Source organism: Sturnira hondurensis, unplaced genomic scaffold (assembly GCF_014824575.4).
Source record: "Sturnira hondurensis isolate 20B ecotype Veracruz unplaced genomic scaffold, ASM1482457v3 Scaffold0004474, whole genome shotgun sequence".
NCBI lineage: Eukaryota > Metazoa > Chordata > Mammalia > Chiroptera > Phyllostomidae > Sturnira > Sturnira hondurensis.
The window spans coordinates 10,499,219-10,511,888 of NW_028077105.1; the positions used below are offsets into that span (position 1 = coordinate 10,499,219).

At 44.8% G+C, this 12,670-nt stretch overlaps 1 protein-coding gene across 1 annotated transcript in view; it reads right to left on the bottom strand.

The window, feature by feature from the left end:
• Positions 1-10,507, bottom strand: part of RSPO3 (R-spondin 3) — a 78,065-nt gene extending 67,558 nt beyond the window's left edge. The window contains exon 1 of the mRNA XM_037045804.1: positions 9,891-10,507. Within this exon, the coding sequence (XP_036901699.1) occupies positions 9,891-9,987 (97 nt within the window). The 5' untranslated portion in view covers positions 9,988-10,507. The remainder of the gene's footprint in view (positions 1-9,890) is intronic.
• Between the last annotated feature and the right edge of the window lie 2,163 nt (positions 10,508-12,670).

The following is a 12,670-nucleotide window of genomic DNA, read 5'->3' on the forward strand; positions in this document are numbered from 1 at the left end:
GGGGGGGGGGGGGGGGGGGGGGGGGGGGGCGGGGCTTCGCTCTCTTAGACTCTTTGGCGGAAGAGGATTCTCTACCCGCTCGGTCTTCTCGTCTGCACTAGTCAGCGTCACAAATTTAACTACACTGGATGGACAAATGAGCTGCTTTATATTTTAAACTATCTGTTCAAATGATCTAAAATCTCATCTATCACAGACTACAGAAGTCTGTTTCGTCTATCTAACCGTCATGAACTGGCAGTGTTTTCAACGACTGCCCCGCAGTAATAGTTATTCTCGAATTGAGGATCCAGCCGTAGTTCTCAGCCCTGGCTGCACGTTGGAGTCACCAGGATTACTTTTGAAAATACAGATATCCAGGCCCCAGCGCCGGCAATTGTTTCTTTTGGTTGAGGGTAGATTCCGGCATTGGTTTGCCTTTTAAAAAAAGATCCCCGCGTGATTTTAATTTGAAATCAGGGCTGAAAATTGCTGTACAAAGGCCCATAAAACAAGAATCTAGAGTGGAGATCACTGTTAATGTTCATGGTAAACGTAATATAAATAACAGATTTTATGAAGCACCATAAAGATAACTTTTCTGGATAACAAAAACTAGCCAGTGAAATATCTATTGTGGTTGTAAATTACATAGAAAGATTTTGATATTTAACTGCAAAATTATAGACTTCGCCCACATCTTCATGCCTAAGTTAATCTTCTCTTGGACATGTACACCGTAAGTGGGAAGAAGAATCTTAGAGCATTTCATATAAACTGTGCTATTTTATTTTTTCCAATTAAAGATATCAGCCACTCTATGTTTATAAAACTATCAATCAATAGGACAGGCTTTAAAAAAAGAGACAAAAAGAGTAAAGAAAAGAAAGAGGTGTGAGAGAGAATATCAGAATACCAGAAGCAACTTCTATAGTAAATGTTTGAAAGAGAATTGTGGTTAGTTAAATGGGGAGGAAGGAATAACGCGCAAAGAGAGAGTAAGGGGGGAAAGAAGTAGGACAGACTTCGGAAAGATGTTTCCACGATTGCCTTCGATCCCAATCCCAATAACTGAGGTGACAAGAAGGAACCAAGGAAAGGCATGGGCCTTGGAGTCAGACCTGGGTTCAAGTCCCACCAAATCTTCACTGACTGATCTGAAGCAACTAATATAATATGGGACTATCAGCACCTTCCTTACAGGGTCAGTGTGAGAACTACCTGAGATAATATTAGCAAAAGCTATGAGTACAGGGTCCAGCACTCACAGATGGTTAAAGCCCAGCAGGTATTTAAATAATAACTATTATCACAACACTCACTTCAAAAAGTAAAGATGAATGCATATTAAGATAAATGTGTATAAAGACAACAGTGGCTCTGAGAACGAGGAAGCTGCAGGTTGCCATGAAGCATGTACATGCCGTGGCTCAACATGTTGCCTCTTTCCTATTAGCGAAACGTGACTGCAAGTCTTGTCCTTATATGACAGCCTCTGCCGGGATGACTGTGTTCACATCTGTGAATTCCCTTTGAGAGGAGAACATAGTCATGAGAAACTAGCTGCTGGTTTTCTTACCGACTTGTCGAGCATATGTTAAGAAAACAGTGTTCTAAAATAAGCAGCTCACAAATTCTGTTATTTTATATTGTGTGGTGGTGGTTTGTGTCATGTGGTTGTAAAATGGGGGCTGCTTTACCACTTACTCCCAGGAATGTGCTTTGTATTGGGGTATAATTATAAATATGCTTACCAGCTAGTTTTCTGAGGACAATTTTTGGGAGTGAATATGGTGCATTGCAGTATTGTGTATTAATTTTAGAAATATGTTTTAATGTAACTAAATCCAATCCCATGCTTATGCCAAGGTCTCAGAAGAGAACTAGGAGGATAGACACCCTAGAAAATAGAACCTGCTTCTGATACAGAAGGTTCGAATTGAACGGGAAGGACGGAGGAGGCAGAGTTGTTACTAGGGCTGGACAGTTACTCCTTGGGGATGGTGCAGAGGTAATCCACGCACTGTATAGATGAACTGGATGCCTTCCAGTTTCATCTGATCCTGAAATTCTCTTATTTTAAGAGAGCACACTTTGTGGAGAAATGATCTTGAAAGTAGAATGCCACTGGTCTAAGTAGATGCTAGACTTAACTAGAATGATGTAAAAAGTCATGTTTACATCTTAAGGAAACTTATCTTTCTTTACCATAAAGTTTTCAAGTTTCCTAAGATCTGTGGAAAAGTAATGTAGTCCCACAGGTGATTCCAGAGATTTGGCAAGTTAAAATCGCATCTCACCATGTCAGTGACCATTCTCATATAATACAGAGAGTACTGTACATAAAAGTGAGAAATCACAGTTGAAAAAATTATGTTAGACTCTTTACAATAGACCAAGTAACTTAAAATAGTTAATCTTATTTTGATGCTACCAGTAAGGGTTCCTTTCAGCATCAGCACTGCAAGCACTGTGAATCACAAACAAGGCACCACTGGATTTTGTATCATATATTCAACTACCCCCTTTCCGTGAGCGACTCGAAAACACTGATCTTCACCCACTGACACTCTCTGAAACTTTGATTTGGAGTTATTAAGTACCCTGCTGACCCTCAAAGTAGAGTGAATGCAAAAGGAAAACACATTTCTTACCAAATACGCTTCTCCTTCCTTTCCGTCTTTACATTTATCACCATCGCTCTTCCATTCGCCTAGACCCGAGACTTTATACTCCAAAGTTTGGCACCAAATATGGCACTCTTCCTCGCTTCACTTAGTATCCAGTTTGTTGCCAAGACCAACAGATCTGCTCACGTAGATTACGTGCCGTATGTGCTCTCTTGCTCAATCAGTAATTATTGTAGCACGGGGCCTTGTTACCGGAAACCTGGGCCATTGCAATGGTCACTTTCCTCCTAGCACAGGCCACTTCTGGAAACCTGTCACAGTAGGGGAGTTCTGCAGCGTCCCTCTAGCTGGTGTTCCAAACCTGTGACCCTAGGCCCAAGGACAAGACGGCCCTGTACTGAGTACACTGACTGATGGGATGGCTACGGGGCTAAAGTTTTCAGGCACTAGAAATTGGGAAGGATGGGAATATAATTAATTCAGTATGTACTGAATTAATTTGATAACTTTTCTTAGTTACCTAATTAATAGGTAACTTTAATAAGTTACCTACTAACTACTTTTTATTTGATGAGTTTACTTATAATAAATAATACTTGTATTTCTTTTCTTTCTTAATCTTTACCTGCTAAACTTAGTTGAGTAAGACAATGAAGTTCAGAAGGACTGTTCAGCTCCGTAGTCATGACTTCTATTTGCATACCAAAAGATAGAAAGTTGAAGAGACCATAGGAATCAACCATCTCACATTTCACAGATGAGGACCTGCACCTACTGTGCTAAAGGGACTTGACTGGGTTATCAGGTATCAGTAGCCGTGTGGGATCTGGCAGCCTTCTACTTAGTATACTTCTCTCGACAAAAACTGGGGATTCTCCCCCAGTGGCTGCTCAGGTCTCAGTCTATACATGAACTTATGGTGCAAGTCACCAAATTCTTGAAGGTCATATAGAACCTTGATAAGGCAGAGTTTTGAATAGTGGATTTGATTCTTGCACGAGACATAAAAACAGTTAAAAGCTATAAAATACACATTTAATTGGGCATTCGTATCCTTCACTACCAGTTTTCTCTGAAAAACTTCCAGAAGAATTTCAGCGACAGCAGATGGTAACTAAGTCCCTTGCCAAGATTACAACTAAGGCAGAAATGCTCTTATCTGGAAAGAGTCACCTGTAACCATGATTTTAGAAATGCATTTTTAAAATCATTCAAATTGTTTACATATAAAAAGAATTCGGGTGATTTGCTTAAAACTTTCACATTGTCGAAACACCTTGGGAGCAGAAAATGGGATCTTCCTTCACACTCAGTGGCACTAGATGGTAAACATTCGCAGCATTGCCCCAGGTCTTGGCAGTGGAGCATTCCATTCCTTTCAGAACTGCTGGATGAGTACTTTAATCAGAGTGCTAGTAACCTTCCTTAATGGAGAGATCTGATGGGCAGAATCGAATATCTAGAAAAACAGTCATTGTCTTCTGCAGATGTATATTTTGTACTTTATATAATTTTGGTAAGGTATAATTGCAAAGTGCTTCAAATTTACTAAGTTGTTCATCAGACTGTAAATTTTAAGATACTCTAATCCCTTTGTAACTTAAGAAGAAAATTTTACAATCCTACATTATTCCTCAAATCAAAGTAAGGCCCCCCCAAATCTATGTAATTTATGATTCAACACTTTTCCTCAAATGAGCATTCTTAAAAGAATGTCAGTGTACAATGCGTTGTTCAGAGAAGAAATAGTCCCAACCAAGTAAAACATAGTTTCAACACACTGTCTTGCATGAGCCTTACCATGCTCTCAAAACTGAGTGATGTTTTCCTAACGGTAACCAAAGTTGATTCTTACATTTCATGAAACACAATCCCTAGTCTGATGGCATTTCAAGAATTCACTGCTTGGAAAAGGATTTTGGGGTGGGGGTTAGGGGAGTAAATAGCAAGGAAGTGGGAAAAGAGCTTAACACAATATCCAAAGTGAAACATTTGGATAGAGGTAAGGAGGGGAAAGGTGACTGAGTAAGCCACTATAGATAGAATAGTTATGTTTTTTGATAGTTCTTTCTAATAACTGCAGGGACATCATTTGGTTTTAACCCAAATGCGGTCAGACAACTCAACATAGTATTCTATCAGCATTACACAGAATCGGAAACTATTCCATTAAAAAGATTAACCATTTAATTTTAGAATATTTTAGACCTTTAGTAGCAATCTGAAGATCTTTGTTCAGATTCAAATAGTCTAAAATGATCAGATGACTAACACATTTATTTTATAGTAGTGTGACAAGGGTCTCCCCGAAATTATTTGAATATCAAATTTAACTACATGTTGTAATTTCCATTCATAGCTTTCCGAGGACTTAATTTTTAGAATATTAGATGTCAGGAAAATAGTTAATAGAGAAATGACTTAGCAAAACTTATCTACTTACAAGTTGAAATACTGTTCGTATTTCATGCTTAAGTACTATTGAAATGATGACTTGAACTCAATTTCACACTCATTCTTATATTATCAAGTACTTTACAGAGAATAACTTGGGACTAGAAAGACAATATTTAAAAATTATCATTCTTGCCCTGGCCTGGTGGCTAAGTTGGTTAGAGCATCATCAAAGTGTTGCAGGTTTGCTTCCTGGTCAGGGTACATACCTAGGTTGCCAGTTTGATCCCAGTTGGGTGCTTATAGGAGGCAACCCGATTGATGTTTCTCTCTTACATTGATGTTTCTCATATTGATGGCTCCTTCTCTCTTTCTCTCTCTCTCTGTCTCTCTCTTTCTCATCAATAAACATATCCCTGGGTGAGGATTAAAAAAGATCATTCTTAATGTTCTTGGTGAAATCCTTCTATTGAAGTATAAAAGAATTAAAATAGTATAAGAAAGGGTATTTTAAGAAACAATTCTCATAGTCTAATGATGCTTAAAGTAGAATTAAAAAATAGTGTTTTTTTCTTATATTTAGATGTTGCTCTTACTGTCTAATAGTTTTACTACGTGGCTTTGATTTCACCCGATATGTTGCCGAATATACTTTCTCCAGCAAATTTTATGCGTGTCTCCATCTATTAAACAATGTTTCTTTCAGATACAAAGTAGACTGGTAACAAACGGAGACAGGTGATAAAACGCATTGTAGCCAATATCCAAACCATACTTTCATTCAAAACTGCGATTACAAAATGCATAGCAGAACGAAAGATTTTCCCTCCTATTGTTAACTTGTTATTTTCCAAGACTGGAGTGTAAACTCCGAGAGTGCCTCAGAATCTCGAAGAATGGCTCAAGGTCTGAAACAATGTCATGAGCGATAAGCAGTATATTCTGACAAATCAGCTTTTCTTTTATTGCTATTGAAACATTTCCTTTGTATTCTTCATCCTTTGTTTCAAATATCTTTAGGAAAAATTTAATTTTTTATAGCTTAGTCAATGAATACTTTGTAATTATTACACATGCAATGGCTTTTCAAATCTTGCATTCAACTGAAATCTAAACGATTAACACTGAATTAATACATGGCGACAAAGAAAAGGAATCCTATAATGGCAAGTAATACTTCTAACAATAGTCTTATGGCATGATGTGACCCCACAGTTTCTCCTGAACAACCAAATAGTATTATATTTAACAAGCTCTATTAGTATTATTATGTATTTAACTCTTTGATATTGGTCATTAATGTATAATGCATAGGAATATCATTTCAAAAATTTCCAGTAAACCAGGACAGCGTATTCTCCAAACATATTGGGTAAACACTGGTCTGGAGGTCATAGGATTTGTTACTCAACATGCCCAACAGCTTCCCTCGCACATGAATCAGCACATAGTATAAATAGCCGGAAACAAGTTTCACTAACCAGCTGTATGGCTTTGTATAGGTTACTTAGCCTCTGTTTCTTGGGTTCATTTTCTGTAAAATGGGAATATCGAAGCCCATCTCTTTAGTTCAAATGGCTCTTTAGGGGCACAAATGAATAATTCAAGTGAAAATGTGGTGTCACAGTAAGGTGTGTGGTTGTTATTATTATGAGAAATTTGATCATGACCTTTATCAGCAGATAAGCTGGAATTCAGAAGCTGATTGCACCAAGTTGTGAAGACTGAGTTGGAAATCGATTACCGTAAAAGCTAGGTTTCAGGTTCTTGATTTAGCAGCCTGCACTTAAACCTAAGGCTTACCTCTGAAAATATCGTTGCCTGGGAATTTCTGCATAATGATTGCATTTCATTTTGATTGTGAATAAATTTAGTTTAGCCATCTCTGGGAACCAGATATGAATCCAAATAGATGAAAAAGTTATTGTGTATGTATCCACCCATAAATCAGTTTATATTTTAAAGTATAAAATCCCTGTTTAAAATGTTTCTTTTGTGAAAAAGAGGAAACAAGATCACTAGTTTTCAACAGAACAGAGAAACGGCCTAGCAGTTGTTTTAGGAAAACAGTGGAATGCCTGATAGGCTTTACCTGTTCTATCTAAGGATTAGTCATGGCTCTTTAAACTTGGCAATATTTAATACTACAAGTGAATATCTTTATTCGCAAGACACGTTTCTACTAAAATATTCAAAAGATCACTAAGTTCTTACACTTCCATTTTCTACTTCTCAGATCATTAGTTAATGTTCTAATAGTTTAGGAAAGTTAAGCTACTTAACGACAGGCTAGAAGAGATACTGTTAAATATTCAATTTAGTTGTCTCTGGAGAAAAAAAAAACAGGAAAGACCGCTTCTTTCTAAAATACCTTTGACTATTAACCTTATTTTCCATTAAAAAAAACTTTTCTAGTCCTTATTTGAGAAAAGAAATCTCTTTTTATGAATCTCTTGAGAGATTTCCAAAGAGATGAGTATGTGCACACGCAGTTTGGTCTTGAGTTTCTGGACATTCAGTACAGCTCTCTCCTTACCCTCCACCCCTTCCCCATTCTCCAAAAAACCCTCCTGCACCTGCCAAGAGAAGCTGGTGTGTCCCCTCGGAGGACGCAAGGGGTCGCCCCTCTCCCAGGATTGTTCCAGCAAACCCAGCCGCAGAGGCAGACTCCAGTGCGAAGGAGCAAGGAGCATCCCCAGCTACTCGAGCTCTCTCCCAGCCCCACTCCCACAATAATTGGAATTTCGACCCAGTTCCACCTACTCCCTTTCTTATTCCCGCTACACAACCAGAGAGCGCCTCTGACTTGGCCTTGAGACCATTTAGGCAGGTCGAAAAGCAGTTCTCCTTTTGACTCCGCAATTCCTCTGTGGCCCCAGCCCAGGGGTGCACTATCCCGTAGTCTTGGGGCAGCTTCATAGGACAGCTTCCCACGTCATTGTCCTCGCTGAGGGAGGTGGGGACGAGTGGATGGCCAACTTTCCTTCCTGTGTCTTCCTTCAGACACGGGGGCCCCAAACGTTCAATCGGAGACACTTAAAACACTGACACTCAGGTCCCTGTTCCGCCCCAGCAATTGTGTGGCTTCTAGACCTGTCCTTAGGGTTCCCAGTGGGGTGCAGGAGGGAATGGGATACGGGCGCCGGGTGGGCCACGGGCTGGAAGAGTGACGGCAAACAGGGGGTTGTGCTTGTGCCCCACATCCCTCTCCCCACGGACCTGTGACTCAATTGCACGGCTGGACCCCACGAGAGAAGAGGCGGGGGGCCGCCAGGCGTGAGCGCAAGGCTTGAGTGAAAGGGTGGTTGGAGGATTTACGAAGAATATAAACCATTCAGAGGCCAAGAATTCTAAGTCGGATGCCCTGGCATGTTTAGCTTAGGTCCTCCTGCCCCTGCTACGCGATCCCAACGGCTGGCCCTCAGCTCCTGGCGCTCTGGCCCTGCCAGATTTTTAAAAGGCAATTTTCAGGTGAATCAAACCTTGTCTGCCGGAGGCGAGTGGCACAAAGGCAGCTTTCAGGGGATCACGTCCAAGGGTAGGGCAGAGACAAACTGGGGCGAAGAAGCGTTTACTAAATCTCCATCTCACACCAGCTTGTGCCCTGTCCTCCGCGAGACACCAGTGCCTGTCCCGAGTGGCTGGGAGGGCTTGTCGCTCGGAGTTAAGCAGCGCCACACGTCTTTGCTCCCCGGCCCAGGAGACCTGAAGGGCAAAGGCGACTGCGTCGCGCTCTGCGCCCCCAAGAGCTCGGTGCGGAAGGTTTCTTTCTTCATCTCCCCAGCAACGCCCCTGACGCTAAAACTAGGGTCGCCCCCCACCTCCGCTTATTTGCAAAGGGACTGCGGGGACGGGCACAGACAGGAGGGCGGCCCGCAAGGCGGGCTAACCTGGAGCACTGAGAGGTGACATTCTCACGTCCGTCCCCTTCCCTCAGGGACACGCCACCTTTCTCGTAGACGAGCAAGGACTGAGGGCGCTCTGGGGGTGCCCGCTTATAATTCCAGCTAAAGCACTGTTTTAATAGGCTTCACAAGCCTAAGTAACAGAATATTTCAAGTAACAGAAGTCGGAGGAAGAGATAGGGAGGAGGCAAGCTTCAGTCTTTAGGGGGAAACCCACTCTCGATTTTTGTCTACCCAAGGGGACCTGCTTGAAAGGGGATCTGAGAAGGTAAACGCGCTCACGCGCGACAGGCAGGGGTGTAAATGGAAACTGAGCTCTCAGCGGCGGCTTCTGAGGTCCCCACAGTCCGGACACTGGGGCAGCGAGCAGCTCAGAAGCACCCAAACACGCGCGCCCTGAGTGCCTCTCGAGCCTCCTGCTCCACTCGCGCGTGGAGAGGGGAAACGGCCGCGCGGGCGTTCGCAGGCTCATTCCCTGGCTGTCCTGCGGGCTTTTAGGAGCCGATCGCCCCCGGAGGTCCTAGACAGGCTTTTCCACGCGAGTCTGAGACCCAAGGTGAGGGGGCGCCATGGCAAGAGCGCTTCCGCTGGCGTCTCCTCAGCGGCCAGAGGCATCCCTGGGATTCGAGGCCCGTGTCCGAGTCTCGAAAGAAAAGCACCAATCCCTAGAGCTCGTCAAACTAAAGACCAAACTTTTCTGCGAACCTGCGAACCTTTTCTGCGAAGTTAAAAGGGGGCGAGAGACCCACGAGGGCCGGGTCCGGCCGACTCGCACCCGCGTGTTTGCGGGGTAACAGAGGGGTGTGGAGAGGAAGGCGTGGGAGACACCGTCAGTCCCGGAGCCTAAACTGTTACCTCCTTCGGAGGCGTGGGGTGCAGGGCGGGAGGACCGCTGAGCTGGGAGCCGACTCCGCACCGGCAAAACGACCCGACAGGTGAACCAGGCGGAAGGGAACAAACGCGTAAAACCCCCTGCACTTACTTCTTCGCTGGCGCCTTCCCCGGGAGGCGTTTTGGCTGCCGATGTATTCCATAAAGTTCAAAATGATAAAAAACCAAGAAATCAGTCGCAAGTGCATAGTAACCCAGTAATGTTTCCCTTCCTTTTCTCCTTTTTTCTTTTGATTGTTAATTATATTGAATGTTTTAGAAATATATGTAGGTGTTAGGCGTGTAGAGAGAAAGCAAGACAACCCAAGCAGCGGACAACTTCTCCACTCAGATCCGATGGGCGTGCTGGGATGGCAAACGAAGCGGGTCGGGTGGAGAGGGAAACCAACTATTGTACTTTCAAATGGTCCGAGCCCTGAGCTGCGGCGGCTCCGCAGGGGTGGTTGTCAACGCCGCGAGCGAGGGTTCCGGGAGCAGCGCGCGGCCTCGCCGGGGCGGCCGCAGGTAGCATGGTGCGCGGCGGCTGCGGCCGCGGGCGGGATCCGTGCGGGCAGGCGGGCTGGTGGCGGCGGCCCCTGGGGCTCAGAGGTTTCGGCTGCTGCGGCGGCAGCAACGGCGGAGGCCCCGGGAGCGCAGAGGAGCGGGCGCCGTCGGCACCGCGGCCATGGCCAAGGGGAGGTGGAGAGACCCCGAGCTGCTTCTGCCTTCCGCGAGCAGGAGCCGCTCCAGTAGGGCTGGGCTGCCAGGAGAACCCCAGAGGGGAGGAGGGAGGGAGGGAGGGAGGGAAAGACGGGGCGAGGGAGGGGGAGGGGGTATGGCTGCGGGGGGCGGGGGGAGCTCGGGGGCGGAGAAGGAAACTGCTGGAGCAACAACCCTGAGCGACCTCAATAACTTTCAATTTCAAGAGGGAAAGAGGGAGCTGGAAAAGTACAGGCGTTGCGATTTGGCAGAGGGACTGGAAGAGGCGCCTAAGGGGTCCCGGGTCTGCAGCAGAGCATCTCTGGACGCTGCGAGAAGGCGGGAGGACCGGAGCTGGGGGGAGCTGAGGAGGCACTGCGAGTAGAGCAGAGCTTTCCAAAGGACAGTTTTGCGGGGAGAAGTGGGCGCTCACGGCGGGCAAGAGACCCGGGCGCCCTACTGCGGAGTCTCGCTGGTCTCCGCGGTCTCCAGATGGGTGCACCCTGCTCTCGCCTGCCCAGACCTCTGCATCCCTGCGCCTGCACCCCCGGCGCCGGCGCGAGACGACTGGACTCTGGGCAGCTTGCCCCTTGACTGCTTGGCAGATTGCTGGAGGGTTTCTCGCTGCTGACAACTTCCCAGATTTCCCCCCTCTTTTTTAGCCTTTCCTCTCTTGCTTTTCTCACTTTCTTTCAATAAAAGTAGCAGCAGTTAGGCGCAGGGCGGGTGGTCCGGAGGAAGCTCAGTGTCCGGGAGCGGTCAGCCTGGCCACGGGCTACCTGCCCGAAAGGGTAGGACCCAGAGGTGTGTGAGCTCAGGACCATCCCTTGGGAAATTCAATTATACTACTGCTTTCTTCCAGACTGAGCCTGGCTGCGGCCCTGGAAGATTCCTCCTCCCCTCAGGCAGTTCATTCCTAGCTACTTACCCTCCCTAGGCGCCCTCACCCTCCATCTCCTCATCTTGAGATGTTGTGCAATTTGGTTTCTGATCTGGGGGGCTTGGAATGACATTGGGAAAGACTTTTCCGGTCTTGAGGGTGGAGAGGAGGGTCTACTGTTTCCTTCTGTGCAGGTCGGGGCCCCATGGCAGTGAAAAATAAGATTCGCTGGTCCACCCAGGGGTGGGAAACCAAGGGCCAGCTTTTCTGGCTGTTATTAGTCAACGGTAAGCTTCCCAGCTCCTTTCTCTAGTAACACAAGTCGAGGAGCTTCCAGTAGTTGCTGAAGCAGTGTTTAGTTAAAAGTCACAAGCCTCCGAAGCGATTATAATGCAGACTGCCCTGTGTGTTGTAATGGGATATCTGCAGGACTACACTGTGTGGCCTCACAGTTTTACACAGCCCGAACTAATGAGAGGTCACTCTGAAAAAGTCCCTGATTCATAGACACCTTGTTAATTATTATGCTTAAATACTTTAGGTTTAGAAAAAAACTAAAGCCCTGGGGGAAAGCAATAAGATTAGCATTCCTCTCTCTTTCACCCATTTGTAACCGCTATTCCTGGATTGCCTTCAATTTATGTGTTGATAAATGACAGGAGAAAAAGGTCATTGCCCGTGTCCACCCCGTTTTGCAAGTTTGCAATGTTTCAGATTGTTTTGTGCCTCTGACGTCTGTAATGGTGTAGCTGTTATACACCCAAAAGTGAGGACTAGGGAGGTGAAGTGCCCTGGATGCAAAAGGAAAGGAACATAAAGTATGAATTCTTGTCAACATGCTAAAAATTAGAATCTGAGAGACTGGCCTTTCCATGCTAATTCCTTAACTGAGTATCATCTATTTCTTTGCAAGCCTGTATTGGAATTTGGAAGGTAGGAAATAGTTTTCTTTAGGTTTTAGATTATGGGGAAGACAACAAGCACAATAATCCCATTAAGATTATGATTTTTGGCTTATTTTAAAGAATTCCTATTTGAATATTTCTCTTTCTATTCATCACTTACACACCCACAAGCAGGAACACACTCTCCTCCTTTATCTGTTGCATAATGTCCAGTTGTAAATGACTGGGTTTATCACTGTGAACCAGAAAAGGTACAGATAACAGGGCAATCCCAATCATGCTTATCCAGAAAAGAAGCTACTTTATTTTTCTGTGCTGGTCACAGTCAGCTTCCCTTTCCTTCTCACTGAATACCTCAGATCCTGAATCTGCACATAAAATGCAGGGGTTTGAAGACTGCGGGAGGTT